The 24,476-nt window shown below is 40.7% G+C and overlaps 1 protein-coding gene across 4 annotated transcripts; it reads right to left on the bottom strand.

Moving 5' to 3' along the window:
• Nucleotides 1–1,633: 1,633 nt before the first annotated feature.
• On the bottom strand, nt 1,634–18,342 carry LOC145441317 (glucose dehydrogenase [FAD, quinone]-like). Of its 4 annotated transcripts, XM_080319145.1 has the most exons (13): nt 17,995–18,336; nt 16,428–16,488; nt 16,205–16,349; nt 15,017–15,293; nt 14,414–14,534; nt 11,344–11,566; nt 11,171–11,287; nt 10,996–11,117; nt 10,824–10,923; nt 7,973–8,165; nt 7,682–7,787; nt 7,150–7,269; nt 4,956–5,572 (listed from the first exon to the last, which is right to left on the bottom strand). In XM_080319145.1, exons 1-13 carry the CDS (start codon nt 18,101–18,103, stop codon nt 5,437–5,439), a joined length of 1,830 nt encoding a protein of 609 aa, XP_080175271.1. In that variant the 5' UTR covers nt 18,104–18,336; the 3' UTR covers nt 4,956–5,436. The 4 variants fall into 4 exon arrangements, with proteins under 4 accessions (XP_080175274.1, XP_080175272.1, XP_080175273.1 ...); XM_080319148.1 differs by lacking the exons at nt 4,956–5,572; nt 7,150–7,269 and adding an exon at nt 1,634–1,877 and having other exon boundaries at nt 17,995–18,341; XM_080319146.1 differs by lacking the exon at nt 7,150–7,269 and having other exon boundaries at nt 4,953–5,572; nt 17,995–18,342.
• Nucleotides 18,343–24,476: the final 6,134 nt, after the last annotated feature.

Below are 24,476 nucleotides of genomic sequence, written 5' to 3'. Positions count from 1 at the left end.
ACACAGATAATGCCAAATATCTCGGAGTTTTACTGGACTCGAACATGTCCTGGAAGAGTCATATTCAGTCCCTAGATTGCTGGGCAGTAAATTCCGCCGGGCAAGCAAGCGTGACGACGGGTGTTGCGTATCTATCCGTAGGTTGGTTATCTATAGATATATAGTATTGTGTTGACTAAAAAAAAGTCATGCCTTCGGCTCGACTCCAGCTTTAATAAAAATAAAGACTCTCTCTCTCTCTCTCTCTCCCTCTCTCTCTCTCTCTCTCTCTCTCTCTCTCTCTCTCTCTCTCTCTCTCTCTCTCTCTCTCTCTCTCTCTCTCTCTCTGAAAGGGAAAATAGTTCGCGGAACCCTAGCACTTCGAAGTTCGAATACCATGATTGAGAGATTTGGGAAGCCGATGACGAAATAAAAGGTCATCAACCTACGCCAGGTGTGTCAAACTCAACTGGTGTCGCGGGCCGGACTCAAACCTTCAGATCGCTCGAGGGCCGGACCAGTCAAATGATTATAAAATGATACCTCAACTCCATGTTCTTGTTTTCCATTAGAATGCTTAGTTATCAAGCCGATATATACAATAATATATTACATTCTATTACGGATCTTGGCGGTTCTGTTACAGCACCACCTTTATTCGCAAACAATGGAATTGGCAAAAATGCGATGATTGAAATTGCAAGGCAAGGCCAACGTTTTTCAGGGCTGTCGAAGTGCTGTTTTCGTTCTGCCCCAATAGAATAGTCTCGCCGCGCCCAGTCTCGCAACAGGGGTTAAACCCGCTCAGACGCCAACCCGCCACACGCCAAACGCCGCTCTGCGGCTGAGTCACTACGTGGCGTCTGGTGTGTGAACGAATTGAAACGCAGACTGGCGGCTGAATTGCGACATGGCGTCTGACGTGTGAATGGGTTGAAACGAAGAGTGGCGGCTAATTTGCTATATGGCGTACAGAAGTGAACCAGAATTTTGTATTTCTTTGTAATTCGTAATTTAATTCAATTTCCAATCTTTTGCGAAATCAGTAATTCTAATATAATTTTTTAAAAACTGCGTAGCATCATTCAAATTTGGACGATGTTATTTCGATTGCCGACCTTTGACTAGTATCGGCGTTTAGTCTCTCCTTCCCCTCTTTACACTTGCAGCTAGGGTTACATTTAAATCAAATAGTTGTTTAAAACACTTTGTTTAAAACATGTTTTAAACAGTGCTTTGAACAAAGGCCTTTTTAAAATAAACAATTTTTTTTCAAGTTGTAAATACGTTCCAAAAACATGTTGTATGAGCCTATATACTCTATAGTATAGAGTATATAGACAATCACCACCCGATATAGCCGACGTATACGATATGGGATGGTTGGAAACCTCAAAATAGTCTGTTCAACAGCTATAGTACGTAGATATTTCGTCCAAGGAGCTATATTTACCCTATCTTTTCAATTGGCAATGTCAATCCACTATGACGTCACAATTGAATATCTGTGACGTCATGGCTTAAAAAATAAAAAACATGTTTTAAACAAGGGCCTTGTTTTAAACATGTTTGCTTTAATTAATTTTTGTTTTAAATGCAACCCTACTCGCAACTATCTCACACCTAAGACTGCATATACATGGAAATGAATGACAAAGTAAGTAACTTTATTCAGATTATTCTCCAGTCTAACGAGCACAATAAAAATGACCAGGAGGTAGCTCTTGCCCTGGGTAACAACAATCCTTGTGTGTCCGCCGGTCACAGCCGCCACCGATAAAATACTTGGATCATCATACCGGACAAATCAACTTTGCAATTCCATACCCAATCCGTTATCATTGCTTTCGGCTTTTTACTATTGCATTTATTGCAATAATTTGCTGATTCCCCCTCATCTGTGAAGAAAATAGTTCAATATTAGAGTTTTTTTGCCTGATTCACATCAATGTGACATGGAGTAACATACCAGTCCCACCAAGTAGAAGTTGGCCGTAGTAATTTCGGTCGCCTTCACAACCTCGTGCAGGATGGTCGAATTGTAGATATACATCAGGATTTTTGTCATCGAGGGTTGCGAAAATTGATATGCAATCTTTGTCCTCACACCCAATAATCTCTTTTATCGAATGTTTTGTAACATGTAATGGAGCAACCGAGCCCGATGATACATGAGAAACCCTTAAAACACCATTTGTTGGATCAATTCAGATAGGAAGGGTTGCTATAGAAGTTTGTGGGCATCTCGCCAATGTCTAGTTAAGCAGTAAGATCGGGAAATGTTTTCTGGCATTCTTTGCATTGCTTTTTACTTTTGCGATCCGCCGGTACATTGAAATTAGGAGTCTTGCTCTCCATGCGCGAAGTGGCGGATTGCTAAAGAAATTAGCTAAAAAAACCTGAAATGATACGCGACGCCCAAGAAGTTTAATGCAGTGGTAGTGACTTCTGTGTTATGTCACGCGTTGCATACACTTCAATCGACATGATACAATGTAGCCTGGAAAACAGAAGCATGTATGATAAATGGGAAGTGGGAACTTGGTTCAGAAAGCAGTCCTAAAATAATTCAGCTGTATCGATTGACAACACTTTCTTTGTCTGACAATGATATATATATATCTACAAATTACAATGTCATTCTATAATATTACAATGTCAAACTCGAGAATTGAGAGGGCAAAGGTGCCCCTGAATTTGTATTTCACTTAGGCATCGTGATGCGAATACATTTACAATTATCTTAGGAAGATGGATTTTAAACGGAGAATTGAATAAATTGCATTTTGTAATTGAGATATAAAATTCGAAAATATTTGGCAGACTAGAAGGAAACTTGCCTCGGACCGGCATCGGTCTGCGGACCGGTGTTTGAGATGAGTAAGAACCACTGGTATAGTGGATACTGGATATCAGGTTAGCACGGGGTGTATCTAATTTGTAGATGTCGACGTCTGGCGTCGGATATATCAGCTACCAAGACGCCACGGGCTGCATCTAATTTGTGCATGTCGATTGTCGCAGTTTGGCGTCTGGATGGATATATCGACTATCAAGACGCCACCAAATGCCTCTAATTTATATATTCCGCCGTTTTGCGTCTGATATATCCACTATCCAGACGCCATGGGGTGCATCTAACTTGTATATGTCGACATATGGCGTCGGATATATCAGCTATCAGGACGCCACTGGCTGCATCTCATTTGTAGCCTACATGTCGACGTTTTTCGTATGGATATATGTCGGCTATGCCGTAACTACGTCCAACTTAGTTGGTGGACAGCAAGCGCTAGCTCCGTCATACGAGGATGAATGAATAGGCTAGTTCGAAGAAGTCCGAAGGACGGTATGCAAGTAGTCTATGTAAAAATCTGGACAAACCTTCTAATTCTGGGCTGACGTCGTGTTCTACACGGTTAGTCCAGTGTACCACCTCAACATGATCATGTAGCTTTCAAAACTGATGTCGCATAGACTGCAACTATTTTCTTCAGCTGTAACGATTTTAAGAAGGTGCGTAAAGTCCTCAGCTGAAGTCATTGCACCCAATGCTACAAGGGAGCTCGAGCAGAAATCCAACAAATAACTGCAGCAGACATTATTCCTCTATCGACGAAGATAATAATGCAACCATCCCTTCCATCTCGATAAGTAACTTTGCCTATAAATCAAATCCTATACACCAGGCGCTGTGTAACTGGCTAGTTACCAGTGATGAGCGGATATTGATTTCTGAGAATCCGAACCCGTCCGACAGCTCGAGTCTCTTAGGTACCATCCGTCCGAATCCGAGCAATCACAACCAAAAATCCATGCGAATCCGAATAATGCCTGCCAGAATCCGAAAATTCCGAATCGAATAACCTTTTCGAAGAATCCTATCTATTATCATCCGAGCAGAGTAGTCTCTACAATGGCTAAGGTTAGGGTTAGCTGAGTTATATTTGCTTGGACCTTAGACAGAACAAATTTAGAGTGCTACCAGTTCTATCAGAACTCGTTTGCCGTTCGTTTACCGTCCGCGTTTACCGTCCGCGGTTATCGAGCGGACGATTTTTCTCTTTTGACTAGAAATCCACTATCCAAAAACATCCGATGCAGAAGTTACAACTATCTGAAAATATCCGAAACAAAATCTGCAATAGAATCCGAATCCGATCTGACTGTCTTAAAATTGTGCAAAATCCGGTCTAAATACTATATCCGAGTCCGTCCGATGCTCATCACTGCTAGTTACACACGTCTCAAAATTACAGACGCCCTGTGGCTGCACGGCAGAGGTCGGCTGCCTTTTGCTAGTCACTGGCCAAACATCGAGTATACGACTCTTTGGCGGGCCAGAATTTTCATTTTTACTATAACTCACACTCACTTTAGTATATTACGCTACATTGCTCTAATCTCAATCGTACCAATCACAAAAAGAGCAAAATATATTCTCTGCATTACTTTTCATTCAGTGTGCAGTGCATCCCTCTTATTTATTTCGCCTAGGCTAAGGTGGGTGTCTGATCTTAACGGCTACTCCAAGTTGTTTCGACACCTTCCTATCTTTTCATTGTATCGCAGTCTTGTGATGTTTTGAAATGATGAAAATATTAATAAACCTGATTGATTGATTGATATGTAGTCACACTTTAACAACACCGCATTAATGGGACACTTGATGCTGCTTGCTTTGTGAAGGTTTTTAACATCTAGTAACAAGTCAGATGAAGCAATAAACAGAACATTTTCTTAATGGGCGTCGAAAATGCATGATCTTAGCTTGCTTTTCGTAAAATGTTGGACGCCAGATGCCATGTAGCAATTCATCCGCCAGTCTGCGTTTCAACCCGTTCACACGCCAAACGCCAGCATGTAGCAATTCAGCCGCCAGTCTGCGTTTCGACCCATTTACACGCCACACGCCACGTAGTGACTCAGCCACAGGGTGGCGTTTGGCGTGTGGCGGGTTGGCGTCTAGCGGGTTTAACCCCGTCTCAAATTCTTCCTTAATGTCCAACACATGAATCTTCTCAACATACATGTGGCATCCATTAACATTCGAGGACCGATATGGATTCATGTGTGTAAGACTGCTGGCAATTGCTACAAAATCTCTACAACATATATAAATAATACTCTATATATGCTGGACATATATTTCGATGCCAATGATTGCCAATCGAATCTATAAATCTAGGGGAGATAAAGTATAAATCCATTGCTTTCAGCGGATTGCGCCAACCTCGACAAAACCTCGACCTGAAGCAACAATTGCAATTCACTCGTCGAGTTTACAATATATATAACATATTATTTATTCGTACCCTCACGGCAGTAATCACATTATAGGTATGTTAGGCTACATACAGCGTATATATGTTTCGCGCTTTATGCTTCATTCGTAAATTATTTCGTGTATGCAATAAGGTGTTCCGGCATACGATATATTCTTGAAGGTGTCGGCTCTTATTCAGCCCAGTCTTGTTTGATCATATCAGCAGCCTTCTCTGCAATCATGTAGCAAGTGCCTTGCGGATTCCCACTTATCTCATGTGGCATAACTGAAGCGTCTGCGATCCTCAGGTGTTTGACATTTCGCACTCTGTCAGCAAAATATAGATTCTGACTACGAATCTCAAAATGATGTTTTCTAATCGACAAAGTTCTATATGATTTTGTATATACACAAACCGAGGAGGCGAGGCGAAGTAATTTAAAAATAGACGGAGAGAATATGCGATTTAGGAGATTTGGCCTGCGCGAAATGTTTCAATTAGTAACAACCGATCTACTTCTACCAATCTAGTTACTTGAGTGTTCGCACTATGCCAATGCTTCTTGATCGGTGTTCCATGGAACATTGTTGGGGGTTCCGTGAGCCTGTCTCAGGGGTTCCCCGGGGTTCAAGACACACACTCAACACATATTATACGTATATGATTTGTGGGTAGGCCTACGTCCCTTGGACATTATTGGTTGCAGGTAAAGTCCCGATCAGTAGCCGAATTGAGACTGTTGTGGCGGTAAGTCGTGTACATATCGTACTCAGGGGAGATTGGGATTCGCAATCGAACCCCCGTCCTTCTGAAAAGCCAATTTTATCTCCAATATTTATAATCTCATTTGTAATTAAGCAATTGGTATCGTGCTGCGGCTTTAAGACCGAACAATACGGTGAAAATTTACAAGGTGAAGCCTCACATTTCTGAACAGTATCTTAAGGAGAACAGAAGAAGTCACACTGATTTGCAATAAATATTCATTATGATGTTTTCGTTTTGCTTGAAAATTATATTTTAATGGTTTTGTTCTTTTACACACTGTTGATGCACAGTTCATTTTGAACACCATTAATCTATTCTCTAATAATTTATCAGATGCGTAGTTAGATGTGGCAGACGTTCGTTTTTATAACTCTAGAAAAATTTGGGGTCTCATGGAGGCTGGCAGATTAACGTACGTGTTCCGCAGCCGTTGCTAAAGGTTAAGAACCACTGCACTATATGCGTTTCCTATTAAAACTTCAATAGTTTGCCATGTCTTAAAAATCGCTACTTCTAACTGATTGTAGTGGAGTAGAAATGTAGGCTACGGCAATGCTTCTGCTTGTATACTTGAGTATCGTCGATGAGTACTTTGCCCATCTACGGTACATGACTAACACTATCAGGACTTTTTATGCATGTGGTGCTTTGAGCATTTGACCAATACAGTAGACCTCATGGAGCATTCAATATTCCAAAACACGAATTCTCTTCCCAAGATTTGACGTTATTAAATTGTTATGCCACGATACATTGCGCAACCTGATGATTTATCACCCAACAAATGTTCATTCAAGGTATACGATCCAAGATATAAAGGCGGAAGGTTTAATTAAATTTTGAGTAAAGAATGTCGAGATACCGATTTCTGATCGGTCTATAGCAGAATACAACATAATGAACAAAAAATAACGGTCATCCCATAACGGTTAATGCTTGCCGTAACGTAACACACGTATGTTAGCCAACGTCGGACACCTAAAATCCTCAAAATACGGATATCGGGAGCATGTGCATTGTGCAACCAACAATTCGTTACTCAAAAGATTTAGTGTCATAGCTAGATATATGATATATGATACATTTTTCATTTTAATGAAACAAGCTTTATTAGTATTTATTATATAGGTTATACCTCAGACGCTCATCAACCACAGCGCTAGGGTCGGACTCTCTGCCAATTTTTGCAGTGCCGCATGGGTGATATTCCGACGTAGCGACTTGTCGTAGCCAGCATTCCAAGTACTCAGTGGATCTGTAAAATGATCACCTCGATGGTTGCTGCTTCGAGTCGCGACCCTGCCAAGTTTCTATGTGTCGGAGGTTTATCTGGGCTCCTTATCGCTAACCCCACTTCCATAGCAGTGATTCAAAAAGCCCATACTGATGGTGAACCGAGCCAAAAATTTCGACAGTTAGGATCGAGTTACGGGCGCATTGAAAACGAGAGACACTGATGGTGGGAGAGCGCGAGCATGGAAGTCGTCCGTAATATGACAAAGACCTAAAATACACTGATGTTACTGAAATTACTGTGCGTGGCGCAAATGACCATATCTAGGCGATAAGCACCAATGATGTGTTAATAAAACAAACAAAGAAACTTCAACTTGAATCAACCTAAAAGTTTGATTCTTCTACCTATAAGACCCATCATGCATGCATACCTTGGCGGCTCATTTCCAAATTCGTTGCAGTAAGGTTGGAAGACATGTTTCACGTTGAGTTCTTTAAATTTTTCAGTTTCGAGCAAATTCTCAACAAATCGGAGTCCTTTAAAGAATCAAGCAACACAATACCGCGGTAATTGTACAGCTGATTACATGAAACGGTAATAAATGACATAAATTTAAAAATATTCGGAGCGGTAGAATCCGCACATTACGCAATCTTGATCCTATTGCAGAGACACGCCGCTCCTACCCAAGGAAACTATAAAATAAAATAAATGACATTACCTTCTACGTAAACTCGAACGTCATCTTCATTTGAAAAGAAGGCGGGGTCTATTAGGGGAGGTTGCAGTGGATCGCTGGACTGCAGCGTGATACTTCCCGAGGATTTGGCATGCTGCAGCCCTACTACCATAATCAAGTTCGTGAGAACACCATTTCTCTCAATTAAAGCCTTTCGTACTTCATCAGCGTAGTCCTGGTCAAAAACGCCAGCGATGTGTTACTTGTACTTACGATATAATACATATACATAATTGCATGTATAAAATGCCGCCAAAGAACTGAAATTTTGAGGTAACAACAACGTTTCATAAATTGCGTCATCCGGTCAATATAATCTAACAATGTCGCATATACGTAGTAGCGTCCCTTCACTTTCGTAGACCGCGGTCCATTTTGTGTGCAATTTGCGCGCTGCATATCTATTCATTTGCATTACAGCACCATTATGAGTGACCACCTATCACTTCGAATACCGGCACCGTTCAGTCTAGGGTTGCATTTAAAACAAAAATCAATTTAAAACAAACATGTTTAAAACAAGGCCGTAATTTAAAACATGCAATTGTGACGCCATAGTGAACTGACATTGACAATTAAAAGTATATGGTAAATATATCTGCACTATTAATGTTGAACCGACTATTTTGAGGGTTTCAACCATCCCATATAGATATACGTCGGCTTTATCGGGTGGTAATTGTCCGTAGCCTCATACAACATGCTTTTTGGAAAGTATTTACACAATTATGGCATGATTTTACAACTTAAAAAACACATTTTTTTAAAGGCCTTCATTGAAAACACTGTTTTAAACATGTTTTAAACAAAGTGTTTTAAAACACCGTTTGTTTTAAATGCAACCCTAGTTCAGTCACGTCAGCGAATGTGGGCTACAGCATCAGTAGTACAACTGTAACTGCAGAGCAGTAGTTCTACTCTTGTCTAAATCGATTAGTATTAGAATTCTTTTAATAGGCACTCGCAGTTACAGGTGGGAGTACGACCATCCTGCGCCGTATTTCTTCATTTTCGTGACACCTTTACAATGAAGATTACCATTTCCTCTCTAGAACGCGACACCCCGCACACGCTCACAATCAGGGTTGCATTTAAAACAAATGCCTTTAAAAAATTGTTTTTTTTTCAGACATTGTATAATTATGCCATAATTGTGTAAATACTTTCGAAAAACGGACGATTCGCACCCACGACGTATACGTATACGGACCCCCGCGGACTCCTCCCCCCCCCCCCGACACACAAGTTTTAGTTCAAATTTAGCTCCATTATCGCGCAACCGTCATATATCTTGTGCAAATATTAACTGTAGTCTGGTGATAAACAGCAACAAAATGACTTTTCTTGAAAATAACATCACACTATTTATGTAAAAATTGGGTAGACTTTTATTACTTCGAAGCGAATTCTGAATCTTCATTTCTTCAAATACGTGTTCGTGTCTTGAAAATTCGCACCTTGGATTCGATATAAACGAGTGCCCAAAATCCATTTCCATCAAGATAGGTGGTGGCGAATGTAATAATAACGGGTAACGCTTTCGACGACACCTTTCGGTAAAATCGCAACATATCTGGCACCAAGATTGAGAAGCAGGTTTTTAATGAACCCAAAACGTCCAGCCTAGTCATTTCTATCTAGCAGTTCATCCCCTGATTGATCTTACTACTCCAACTTTTTTCCAACAAACCGCAACAAATCATCTCTAAACGGAGATTGATTTTATCATTAGGCAATTTCGCGATTAAAATGAGTTTGGGCAGTAGGATATTTCATCTCAAACGGCCACTTTGTCGATGTCAGTCATGAAGTTTTAGCAGTGATGAAGCAAAACTGACTAGTGATTTCCTTTATTTAAAAAAAGAAATTAGTTTATCAACCATTTCGCGGACCCCCCGAAAAGGCTTCGAGGAGCCCCGGTTGAGAACCACTGCCTTAAACGATTCATCGTCAGCTACGAGGATTATTTTCAGAGTTGTTGTTGTTGTTTGAGGTATATTCATGGTGTTTGTCGACTACAATGGTTATTCACACCAGCCGTGATAGCTGCCGACTGTAGCACGGCCCACTTCTAGACTTTTTAAGACACTGCTTACCTGGATCGGACGGCGAGACTTTCAGAGTTAAACTCGATCGCCCGTTGGAAAGAGTGCCATTATCAAATCCGACAGTGACACGGTTACGGTTTCATTTGAAACAAAATCAATTTAAAATAAACATGTTAAAACATGGCCCTTGCTTAAAACATGTTTATTTTAGCCATGGCGTCACGGATCTTTAATCGTGACGTTACGGCGGATTGGCATTCACAATTAAAAAAAGGGTAAATTTGGCCCCTTGGACGGAAAGGGCTTCCGACCCCTGTCATAAACAAACAAATATATCTTTAACAAGGACTGCATTGTTTTGCAGCATATTTACGGTCGGCGGTCATCATCCTCAGAACACCCATTCTGCAACAATTTTCTATATCTACTTGTTCGAACTGTTGAACCGACGACGAATTCGAGCGTTCCAGCCTCTCCATATCGTGTACTTCGACTATATTGGTTGCAAATCGTCCGTAGGCTCATAATACATGTTTTTAGAAAGTATTTAAACAATTATGGCATAATTATAAAACGTTAACAAAAATTTTTGATTTGTAAGCCATTTGGATAAATCACTGTTTAAATCATGTTTTAAACAAAGTTTTTTAAAACACCGTTTGTTTTAAATGCAACCCTAGCCACGGTACACCAATATAGAAAGCTTTAGACTCACTTGCAAATAACTGCACAGAAGTTAAAAATTTCATGTGAATGAATATTAAAGATATTATGAAGATTCTTACCGAGATCTTATATGTCGTTGCATCGTAGACTGTGCTAAAATCTGAGAGTTGCACTTTCATGGGGTGTATTCCTATTTGAATTTCCGGAAATGGTCTATTTCTATAAAATATAAATGTTATGTTCGCTTAATAGGCGGGGTAACATCCTGGTGCATTTTCACGAAGATCTCACTTAGTGCTCGCACTGTAGGGCGTGCCTGATAGATTTGTACGGAAGTGAATGTAAGAAGTAAATCTGGTATTGAGCAGAGGTCCTAGTCCCATGAGTATATATTCATCATCAGCTTCATCAATCTATGTTTGAAATAGGTGTCGGATCTCTGTTTACCTCGAAACATATTCTATACCTCGTTGCGGGACATCGAATAATCTTCTGGAAATTTGTCAGAGTACAAATAATATTGCATGCGAACGTGATCTTTCAGATTCGATCCAACTCCTGGTGAATTCACTATCACCGGAATCTGTAACGAGATTAATTTTTGAGTCAACTCCTTAGAATAGAAACAACACCTCTTACATCATGCTCATTTAAATGTTCCTCCGGTCCAATGCCAGATAGCAGCAGTAAATGCGGAGTTCCTATCACCCCAGCCGACAAAATAACTTCTTTTCGCGCATACGCTTGACGAGTTTCGCCATCTTTTATGTATTCGACGCCGGCAGCAACCGGACCATTTTTCGTGATGTTAAAAAGTACTTTTGTGGCAAGTGATTCACACAGTACATGAAGTCGATCTTTCCTAAATTACATATCAAAGTGTTACGTTACTCCTTGCGTAATATTTATAGGCCTTCACAGTACCTCTTATTATAATTGGTATTTGTTTGTTATATTCATGGTGTTTTCGACTGTAATGGTCACTTACAGTATGGACAAATATTATTTAATATGATTCCGTAGCTGCTATTAATAATAATTGGCTACAACATACGCCAGTGGGACCCTTCGCTTCACTTTTCGTTGGACAGTATTTCTGTAAAGCAGGGGTTCTTCAGTATGGGTCGCGACTCAAACACGGGTCGCCGAGGGTATAATTTTGGGTCGCGACGACACCAGAGCGATCTAATATGTATGCAATGTTTGTTGAAATTCTTGCAACGAAAAATTTCTTCGTGCTTCGCGCGTTTTCCTGTGTATAGTTCGTAGTATAATCCGAGGTCACTGTGTTGGGTACTATAGCCAATAAGCGATAGTGTGGAGCATGGACCGGAGCCGGATTGGATATCCGGCCGTTTTTTTTTCAATTTTGGCCGGACCGGATCGGAGCCGGATCAGTACTTTTTTGATAAGGCCAAAATCTTTACGGATAAGCATGACGTTTTCAACTAAATAACTACCAACTACCGCCAAGCCAGTGCGAAAATAAACGAGTCATATTTATAAATTCACGGAACCACCGTACCGTGTTGGGCCGGATTTCCGGCCGGGCTTTTTCATTTTTGGCCGGAGCCGGATCAGTACTTTTTCCGGATACGACCGGAGCCGGATCGGAGCCGGACCAGAGAATTGCAAAACCGGATCGGAGTCGGACCAGAGAATTTGTCGATCCGCTCCGCACTAATAAGCGAGATATGCAGAAAAGTCGTCACTACAATATGACTTATTGATTGTGAAAATACGTCGACCTTTGTAGTACATAAATTGGTTTGAATTCATGGCAAGATTTGTCTGACGTTGGATTCTCTCGAACAAACAGTCGGAGACCGCTGGGATAATTTAGTGTAGGGCAGTGCAACGATTGGATGCAGAACTATGAGACACAGGTATTTCGAGAGCCACCCGCCTTCCGCGCCGGAACACACGGAGACGTGAAGTTTTGGCCAACATACGGATGGCAAAAGTGCGGTGCCTACAAGATTTGCGGCGATGAAACGTTGGCCAAAAATTACCGTCGCTGGTTGACCAAAACCTTCGATATTTATATGTTCGCTCGTCGAAATGGTACAGTCCCGACCTCACAATATGAGTAGATAGTAGTAGAAATAATAGATGAGCGTATATTGATTTCTGAGAATCCGAATCCGTCCGACAGCTCGAGTCTCTGCAGAGGAACTATCCGTCCGAATCCTAACAATCCAAACTAAAAATCCACGCTAATCCGAATAATGTCGTCCAAAATCGGAATCGAATAACTATATTCCGAAGATTCCTTTTTTGTAGATCTGAGCAGAGTAATCTTTTCAAAGGCTAAGGTTAGGGTTAGCTGATATATATTTGCTTGGACCTTTGACAGAACAACTTTAGAGTGCTACCAGTGCTATCAGAACGTGTTTAATGTCCGTATTTAGTTGTCGAAAGGACGATTTTCTCTTTTGATTTGAATTCAAAAGTCATGTCTGGTTAGAATTATACAAAAATATCCGAAGCAGAAGTTACAAATATCCGAAAATATCCGAAACGAAATCGGCAATAGAATTCAAATCCGATCCGACTGTATGAAAATTGTGCGAATTCTAGTCCTAACGCTATCCGAGTCCGTCCTATGATCATCACTGGACTAGAAATGCGACCCACAGAGGATAATAATGCACCCCAATTTCAAATCGCGTGTGACAAAAATGTTTCAAAGAGCTGTGTTGCTTACAACTGTCGTCTGCGCGTTCGCTATATCACACATGCCCGTAAAACGTGTAGCATACTAATGGAGGTTTTAGGTCGCGAGATGCCATTCAACTCAGATTTGGGTCGGGGCCTAAAAAGTCTAAGAACCACTGCTGTTAGGCCTAGCGTTCATAACTGCTGTGGTCCTCTCCGCTACTCTTCTGTCTCTCGCTGACCCAGACATCAATCTCCACATATGTTATTGGATGTCCAGTGTCCACCGGTTTATAAGGCCAGATAAACCTTCAACACACAGAATGAGATTGCAAAAGAGACCCAGATTCACGTCCAACGGTACTGTAATGGTGGCCCCGGTTATATAATATATCCGTGGCTTTAATGGTTTTAATCGTGGTTAGGGCTGGGCACAATGATTCGGGTACTTGAATCTGAATCGAGAGAGAGAGAGAGAGAGAGAGTTAGAGGAGAATTATAGTCTCGATACCATTTTCAACTTTGGAGCCATGAGACTTCGGGTGGTGGTATCACAGCATACGAAAGAGTACAAAGCTACGCACGTTAGCAGAAATGACATAACTGTTAATGCGTGATCGACCCACAATGGTAGAAAAACTACCAAATTACCTTTAAGGTGAATTAGAACTGGCACCGTATTCTTTGATGTCCACGCTATTCATACTGTTTGACATCATAATGACCGATACTCGACTTGAACCGAGATAAATACTCGATTCAAAATCGAATCACTCAGGTACTCGACTTTGACCACCCCTAATTGTGATACACTGGTTGTCTATGGTACAAAAACGCACACAACGCAACACAGGCTGCACAGAGGCTATTTGCGTTAAGGCCTTTAGATTTAGAACGAATACATGGAACCATTATTGTTGAACAATATGACCAATTGACCATCTCTGTTCGCTTCGAGAGCGTCACTTTAGTAGGTATCCTGGTTTATATTCGGTAGGTCGGGGCCGAACATTGTAGGCCCCGGGCAGGTCTTTATTACCTGTGACCCTACCTGTCGGGGAAATGATCCCGCAAATATGCTTCGATCGAGTTAATACGAAGTCCACGGTAGATCGTCGCTACCAACTTAGAAAATCCTTCGAGGCTCTCAATGTAGTCCGTTGTATTGATCCCTTGCAGAAATATAGATGATTCAACGAAAATGCAAACAATTTGCATTGCACACTTGTTTGTTCGCTTTACACAAACTCCTTCCAATTCTTGATCACAATTTTATCAAAAGAGTTAATGAAAGTCTATATTTTCAAAAAGCCTTATTTTTGGTATTTTCAAAATTTTAAGTTTGTCAGTTTTGGAATCTGGTTCCCGAAATGCCAAAAATAATCATGCCTGGATTGCCCTTACTATTGCTGGCCATTGTCAATAATGCCGAACGAGGGGTCACCTGATGTCACTGACACTTTTAGGGAAAGCATGCGTGCCAAAAGTACGAACGAAAGGACTGTAACCTATGAACAGTCTAAAATATATAGAGGTTGATTAATGAACAGAGCTGTATGCAATATGCATATTGCTGTCATGTATTTCTTAACCTATCTTATAGCAGTGATTTCCATCATACCGGGTAGAGTAAGCGGTTCACTACGTATATTACCCAATTCTCGTGCGGCATCCTCGATTATATGATCTACTATTGGTCGATCGTAGGCTTTGGTCAATTTCAACGGCCCATTTCGCCCTAGCTTTGGAGACAATCTGGGATCTTGAGAGCCTTCCGCCTTCACGAAGTATTTTTCAACGTTTCCCCAATTCCATCCTTTAGCTCCCTGATCTTCCCACGAGTCAAAATCGTGAGGACTGCCCCGATGATAAATCATGTGGTTCATTGAACTTGTTCCACCTAATATCTTCCCTCTTGGCCATCTTTCCGTCTATTAATACATAAGTCACAGATTATATAATGCCAGAGTTGTTGTTGTTGTTGTTGTTTAGTATTAATGGTTGTGGTCACAGTCACCTTAAAACATACCGATATTCCTTAATACAATTCCCGAGCTGGTACTTAGCATGACTCAAATTCGTTGTAGACTTTTTTTAAGATACTGCATATTACGAGGATCGGATGGCAATGAGTGACATATATAAACCTCCAACGATGAGAAAGCCGTTCTATAGTTCGGACTCGAACCTGCAACCTATTGATATTGCCGTATTGAAGCAATGAAACGTACCACCACGCTACTCGCCAAAAGAAAATATCATATAGACCTTTTTCGACTAATCGCCCCCTTTATCAAGCTCGACTCAAATCTTACCCAGCCCATATTTACGGATGCGAGAAATATGACATATAAACGGGAATAATTTATTCACCCAACTCTGATCGCCGGTGAATTGACTAGAAAAGGTCATTTTTCCGAAATGGTATCCGGAAAACCGGTTCCCGCGACTACTTTCCTTTGGGTTTACCTTTATTTTTTTAGTCAACGTTCGCGTAATATGCAGAATGAGACGTCTTCACGTACATTTTTGGCCGTGTTAATTAAATATATCTCGCTGGATGTTATAACATTTTCTCGCCCTATCGCCCCCCAATCGCCCACCGATCGCCCCTTCGGTATCCCCCTCCTTGCTTCTGAAAATCGCCCACGTTGGGAACCACTGATATATGGTAACGGTCACAGCTAAATTAAAGCTTTCTACAGTTTTCTATGATACAATTTGTGAATTATTATGAAAGGATTATATCAGTTGATGTATCATACTCTTCTTGTGGAATAATTTTATCCGATGTTAAGATGGCTCAAAAGTGGGCATATATGTGCATGTTTTTCAAACCGACCTTGTTGACAAGAGCTTGACCAGCCACTTTCTGCGGAACAGTTCGAAAGTCCCAATTAGCGTCAGAAAACATCAAACTTTCGAATTCAGGAACTCTGATCTTCGGGTATGCTTCATCCGATTTCCCGGCCTCGATAACCAGGATTCTGTTAGTCGTGTAGAAACCTATATTATATCTATAACTGGAGCTATATCTACCAATATATCTGTATATGTATAATTACTTAACATTGGGATTTTCCGAAAGTCTTCCTGCAACAGCAGCACCTGTTGTTCCACCTCCAACTGAAAGAAAATATACCGTATATCACATTGTGCAATATCCCCGTTCGGCGTTTTTGTTGTTAGAGAACCTGATATATGGTATCCAATAACATAATATCAGATTTTTGAAAGTTATTCATCCAAAATGGTTTAATCATAGGCAGTGGTGGCCCTACGATTGGGGGGCCCCTGGGCGAGACTTCCGGGGGGGGGGGGCTATAAGTATGTAATGGCAGCTTCTGGGGGGCTTGGCCCCCCAGACTCCCCATTCGCCCACCAACTTAAAAGGCATGCAAACTTGCAAAGACTTGATGATTCTCGTGATGTGGGACTTTTTACTCATCTGAACGCAATCATCTTCTTGATTGGTACAAGGATTTCCCCGTCTTTCCGCTACAAACCCTTGAAAAAAGCGCTAAAACCAAAGAGGGGGGCCCTTCGACCAGGGTGGGCCCCGGGCGACCGCCCACCTCGCCCACCCCAAAAGCCACCGCTGATCATAGTGTCCTATATGGTGTCGACACAAGCAAATCTCACGGCGCAGTGAAATTGGTCAACCTCACAATTACCATTTTGCTACAGGCAATTTGACGGTCAATTTTGACCGGCTTGCCGAGCATTAAATTTGGTGTAAACGGGTATCAATCGAAAGCTGACTCTGCACTGATTACGAAAATATAAATTTTGTTCCGCTCATGGCCCTGGAACCCCCACAATCAGCCTCTATTTTTCATTGTTACGGAAATTGGCATTGGGACGCAACAATGCTGTCTGGCGAAACGAAAGAGTAGTTCAAGAATAGTTCAAGGAGCGGCTGCGCGGCGAGAGTTGGAGTGTAACGATTGCCGATTGAGAAAACAACGTTTTGAAACTTTTGACGCCATTCACAATGATAATGAAAATGATATATACAACTCGGTGATGATTTGTCACCTGTCTCAAACTGCGTTTGACGAACAAGCATAACCAAACTCCAATAATTCCGATAATATGCGAAAAAGAGTAATTATCATCATATCTACGAGCTAGCGGTGGCGGTATCTGTTGATGACCAGACAAGGTCGACATATACGACGGTGTACTTTATCAATCATACTACTACTACATCGGATAGCTGAATGCCGACTATACGTGTGGATAGTTCGTTACTTACGGTGAATTACAGCTGATACTTTGAACAATATGCGGTTTAGTTTACAAATCCTACGTTTGTACTGTGAATAACTTTCAACAACAAACTATCTTTTGTTCTAAAATTTTCCGTTTACCTGACATTGACCTATAGTTATGAGGAGTAGGTAGTATAGACCAGTGGGCTGGGCCAAGTCGAGAACTTGAGTGATTCTGAATAGAGTATGAGGCATCGCGTCGACGCTATAGTATTCGAGTGAATATGGCGACATACCTAAGGTCGCATTATACTATTGAGCAAATTCACGTACTCGAATCATTGCGCCCAGCCCTTATGCCCATATGGCCTATAGAAATTTCATATAGGCCTACTCGGTAGTTCCCTTCCGAACTTACCAACAATATAATCATACTCTGCATCGGCCACGCTTGTCACGATTGATCTTCGTATCCTGTCGTGACATATTATCAGCAGCAAAAGCAAGATCGAGCCTTTTAGAATCATATCCCTACCACGGCGACAGTCGACTCCAACTATAGAGCGTAGACCTATTGCTTGAGTTATACTGTCGTTTCGATTTCACTTGACACCAGTCAGCACATCCGCTATCATTATGTTATTTATTACAGATCAACATGTTAAGTATCGACGAAAACGACTTACCCCCAAGCTATATTCGCAAGATACCGCGATTTTAGATACGCCGAATTATTTTGTTTGAATTTGGTATCACGAAACGTATATGGCAGAGCTTCTTAAATTTTTGTTAACTGGGGAATACGCTATACTCTGCAAATCTTCGAAGACCTCAAATATTCGCTAAATCATAAAAACAAAAATATACCACAATAAACTTACACATCTAATACATTTAGTATAGATTACTGGAGCACAGAATGAACTATGCACCTACAGAGTGCTAAAAGAAGAAGAAAACATTATAATATGATTTTGACACAAATCGAAAACATTATAATGGATATTTATTGCAATCAGTGTGACTTCTCATGTTTCTTTTCAGACACCAGTTCAGAGATGCGAGTCATGTGAGCTTACGAATATTGGAGATATAATTTGCATTTCAGAAGGACGGGATTCAGATTTAGTACCCCAACCTCTCATATGCCATACATACGCCACTGCACACGGCGCACCGCCACAACAACAGTCACTGTCACTATACTGATTAGGCCTGCAACCAATGATGGCTAAGACTTTATACCAACTATATCCCAAATCTAGTTAGTTGAGGGTTAACTATAGTTACTGTCTTTGAGTAGTTCTAGTTCTAGTTCAGAATTTTGAAATGTGTGTAGTTCTAGTTTTAGTTGTGTGATGTTCTTGCGGCCATTGCTAGGGCTAGCTCAGTCATTACTACGAACGCTGGCGTAGCCAGGGTGGAGTTAGGGAGTTGAAAGCCTTCCCATTTCCAACTCGAAACCCCGTCCTTTTGAAATGACGAATACATCTACAATATTTCTAAGCTAATTTACAATGTAGTAATTCGTATTATCAGTTTTTATTAGCTGGTTAGTAGGGGTAAAGGTCATTAGTTCTAGTTCATGTTCTGTTGCGAGTTCTTGAAAAGTGAGTATAGTTATAGTTCTAATTCTAGTCGCATATGTTGGTAATCCAGCTGTCGTAGCAGTAAGGATTAGTAGACCGTACCGTAATTATCTATAAACAAATGTGGTACATGGTCAAATAAGTAGCGGGAGGTAGCCCATGTAATCGCAATCGCAATATTTAGGACTCGCGATCTTCTGTGGATACTTTGAACGCACCATCTAGGCCTATATTTCCAAGTTTACTATGTTGGGTACAATAGCCAATAAGTGACAAGCGCGGGAACGTTGTTGTGGTAATGTGTCTTCATTATGAAAAAAGATGCCCATTCCAACCGCTGTGAGCCTATAATACACAAGTCAGATTAATTAGTCTGGCATTTGGTTGGTATGGCTCTTGACGATATAACATGGCTCTTTGATAAGTTCTTAATTCGCCACTCAATTCGCATCTTAGCTATCAATTTGCTGAATTCATTTAGTAAATTTTCATAACCATCGGAATAATTATGCTTTTGGTAGCTGAGACAAGTCTTTATAGGGTCTTAAGGTGGCATATCTAGGTGGTGTTAGGGGCTCGGAAAGTCCCGTTTCAAAAATCTTAAAATTTATATCCAATATTGCCGGCTGATGACTGCTTAAATCCATATTGGATTTTTCCCCATAACGGTGAAAGCACCTATTCATCGGAAAGATCTAATCCATCGAGCTTAATACAAAATTTGTTTAGACGCAAAATCAAAGTTGCCATCGCGCAGGCAACCATGCCATCTCATAATTTGTTGTACCTAACATCGCACGCCGTGAAATCCTGGCTGACACAATGCGTTGCCGTTGATTAATGAAAGAGAAAAGCTAACTTGGCGTCGTTGGCGACGCCTTTATAACAATGCTATTTTCAAATCCACATTGTCTTCCTGATCATCGGCGAGAAATAGACTCTTGGAAATTGCATTGTTGGATACAAATTCATCTTACTAATATAATCATCCAAAATCGCGATTTTTCGGTAGCTTGCTCGCAACGGCGTTAGAATGTAGGGTTGTAGCGCAACGTTATGTTACCGCCGAAGAATTTGAGAATTGACTGGTTAAGTTAACCAAATGATATCGGTTAACAATGATATCCAACGCTGAAGATCTTCTCTCGGCTTGGAGAAACTCATTGAACAGGGCGTCACTTTCAGTAGAACAAATGAGGTGTGGCTACCCTCGCGCGTTCAGGCACGGATTCCGTAGAAATTTGTGTTACTGAAGAATACGCAGTAGATTTGCACGTGTACTGTTGTCTAAAATTGTTTGTTTTGCTTTTAAAATGCACATCTTAACTGTATTAGGTTTCGAGAAAGAAATATCACGTGGTTCTAACGCAGGGGTCGGCAATTATGTTTCCCGGCGGGCCAATTGAGAAGCAAAAATACTTTGACATAACTAGACGAAAGTTGAGCTATTTTCTACGGTGTATTAGTTTTATTTATTTTTTAAATTGGAACTGTTAAATGACTTTGTGAAGACAAGCGGCTAACTAGATGTGTTAAGTAATGAGAAAGTGGGGGTTAATTCACAAACAAAAATTATACAGTGTCATTACAAAATTACGAAATGGTAAGTGTGAACAGTTTCGAATTAATCACACTAAGCCCCGGAAAGGTCTTTCCATAAGGACACCAGAATGTATTTCAAATATCATGACCAAGATATATCATATTATGATTGTCTAACGGCCACATAGTGCAGACAAAAATTAAAAGGAACTCATACGTTGGTGTTATCCAGTCTTAGTTCTTTAGTGTGAGAAATCTAGCCTCTACCGAGCTTTAACAAGTGAATCAAAGTTAGGTTGAAATTTGAAATTGAGATGCAAAGCAGAGCCGACAGATGGTTATCAGTATGAGGGGGTCTTACGTAGGCCACTTCCACACGGTACATAAACAAACACGCTTCATTAAGACATATTTCCGCTTCAGTTTATACAGCCGATGGTTTTATTTTATCTTTTAATATTTAAAAGTATGCCTCGTGTTCTAAATTCCAAGCAACTTGTCGAGGGCCGCTCAGAATCACGTCACGGGCCGCAGTTTGCCCAGGTGTGATCTAGTGGAAATAAAAATGTAACTTTCAAAAGGTTACCGAACCATATGGCAGACTTGGACAACTAGACAATTCTAGTTGTCTAATTTCACTAAATTAGAGCGAAATGCAAGTAATCTAATTCTAATCTAATTTGTGAAATGTTTCTGTGCTCTAATTCTAATTCTAATCTAATTTGTGAATTGTTCCTATACTCTAATTTTAATTCTAATCTGACTTATTGTTTTCCTTAAAATGCCTCTTTGTCCGAGTCATTTTGCAGCTAGTTAACAAGAATATCCCTCTCGCGCAGGAAAATCCAGTGCCTAACCGCCATGGCTTTACTTACACCGTACGGGCATGGTAGTTATTGTGACGAATAATAGCCATATTGGCATAGTAACTTGTAGTCTGCGAACAACATTCTAGTTTTGATCACAAGTGGAAGTGGAAAAGGAAGTGGAAAAATATTTCGAAGCAGAGAGTGAGAGCATGGACTGTGAATCTGTGATGTTTTGAGTTACTGGAAAAGACAAAATCGTTTTCCTCGCCTCAAGGTTGCTGCCCGAGAACTAGTAAACATGACTGGAACATCAGCTCCATCGGAAAGAGTTTTCAGCCATGGGGGATAACTCTATAGTGCAGGGGTCGCCAACTCAAAACGAATTGCGGGTCACTTTTCAAATTTCGTAGAGGCCACGGGCGCAAGAATGCAATATCGAGACAAAGTAGGCCACACAGTTGCGCAACCACGTTTTTAAAACTTTACGTTAGTACAACGCCATGCTCACTAACATGGGCGATGGGCATGGTTACCACAAAAGAAGTAATATTATAAAGTAGTACAAATGCAACAAGAAATATCATGATCATAAACCTCATTATATTTTGAACTATGAGCTGCGCACGATACCGGACCTGTGACCACGCTTACAAATCAATTTCAGCATTTCAAATGCTTTACTTCGCGATCTTCGAAAATCACAAATCAGATCACCGGCGCATGTGGCACTCGCGTTGGTGACCGCTGGTATAGTGCAAAACGAGCCAAGCTTGGTGTAAAGACGGTAACCACCATCATGCTTGTGGGAATGCACTGTGATTCGATATGAACTGAACTTCCGTTTGGCTGTAAATATATTTCTCATTTAAAATTTCATTCAAATGCAAAGTTTTTGCGAATTCAGTAATTCTAATTCTAATTCTAATCTAATTTGGAAAAGAACTGAGTAGGTCTAATTCTAATTCTAATCTAATTTGGAAAAAGCTGTGTAGCTCTAATTCTAATTCTATTCTAATTTGGAAAAATGTGTTGCTCTAATTCTAGTTCTAATCTAATTTGGAAAAAATTGCGCAGCTCTAATTCTAATTCTAATTTAATTTGGAAAAGCTGAAAATTTTTTGGTTGTCCAAGTCTGCCATATGGCGAGGGTAAAGTGTGACATGCTCATTTTCTCAACTGTCATTTTCTTTTGTGTCGGATGCTCAAATGTAACGGAGTCGACTTGATTAGTCCGCGCATTTTAACATCTCACCAGTGTTAAGTCGATGAATCCGATGTAGTTACCTTTAATTTCGTACCCAAATGACGTCTCGAATATTCGATTGTGTCGTAACAGTTGGCACTGAAGTATAGCTCTTTCAGAATTACAATTGAAAATTTCGGGTCGATATGGCTCTTTTGTCAAAAAAGGTTCCCTGCTCTACAACATGTAAATATGAGGCATGTACACTGGATTTAAAAAAGGGTAAAATAAAAGGAAGCGACGAAAATGAATGCGGCATGTGTCGGTAGGCGAGGTCGATATGTCAGATTGTGGTCCTGTAATCTTGAGGGCTGACTAGTATTTAGTAGAAATTGCATGAATTTCGACTTGAATGTGGACATGCTCGACGAATGTCGGGTATCCGGCGAGATGATGTTCCACACTTCAGGTCCGGCATACTTGATAGGGCGATGCGTTTTCTTATATTCCGTCTCGATCATATGGTTATTGTTCTTCGAGGACGCGCGTGTTTTGTACTTGTGCGCTTTTGATTCCGAAGTGAATTAGTCGTTGAATTTGTGGGACAGTGACTGCAACGGAACTGATACGAGGAGATATAGTCTTTCAGCTAGTACCGTGTCTCGATAACCCCATTATTGCTTCCTTGGTCGCTGAAAAGTGTTGCCAGCTATCGTGCGAAGTTAATAGTTAAAAATGAAATGAATTTGATGATGATGATATTTTTTGCTGTATATTTGTACTTCTTTAATAAAAATTACTTCTTTTGTGGTAACTATGCTCGTCGCCCATGTTAGAGAGGACAGCGTTGTACTGACGTAAAGTTTATAAAAAACGTGGTTTCTAATCTGTGTGTCCTATAATGTCGTCATCATCATACCGCCGGTCCCAGCAGTCAATACCACTAAATCACTGTTTTTTTGTTTGTTTGTTAAATGCTGCATATTTATACGTGTTCTATTTGTTTTGGCGTCATCGGTTGACGAAATATTTATCTCTCTGTACTAGTTTGTCTCTATATTGCATTCGTGCGTCCGCGGCCTCTACGAAATTTGAAAAGTGTCCCGTGACCCGTTGTTGTTGTTTGAGGTATTCAGGGTGGTTGTCGACTACCGTGTTACTCGTGACCCTCAATCGATGCAAGTTGATGACTCTTGTTACGAATAACCGTGCTACACGAGAAACAGACAGACATAAAAAAATCATCGCACTTACAGATATCAGAAATCACTCGCACTTGGAGGGCGCCGATACACGTATGCTCGAATATAATATCAACCCAATTGGGTTAAGGGGCAGAACGAAGCGAGATTAAACAAATACGTGCTTTATGGGCAGGGTAACAATATAGTTCGGGTACCAACTGTCAGGACAGAGCAGATTATATTGTCAAGCGCTTCACTTATTACAATTTCAATCAAGATCTATTTATCTATTTATTTATTGAATGAATGGATATATTCGCGATATTCGGATTTATATTCGCGATACTTGACTCTTGCGTAAGTCATAACGATTTACCTTGTAAATCGGAAACTCATATACGCGATTGATAGATAAAGACCACGGCGATCTCCGATGGACTTTGCCATTTAGCCTTCATCGGATGCCACGTCTTTTGTCGCGAGTATTTAGTGATCGTAGGCAAAACGAGATTAAGACGCAATTATTCCTGGAAACTTTCTCTTGAAGCGATAAGTTCCATCAGCACAAAATTTTCGTTCCACGCGATACGTAT

The sequence above is a fragment of the Botryllus schlosseri genome, chromosome 6 (genome assembly GCF_051294905.1).
Source record: "Botryllus schlosseri isolate E-star chromosome 6, Bs_hap1, whole genome shotgun sequence".
In the NCBI taxonomy this organism is placed as follows: domain Eukaryota; kingdom Metazoa; phylum Chordata; class Ascidiacea; order Stolidobranchia; family Styelidae; genus Botryllus; species Botryllus schlosseri.
Note: the sequence above shows the minus strand (reverse complement) of the source record. Positions and strands in the feature narration are given on the sequence as shown.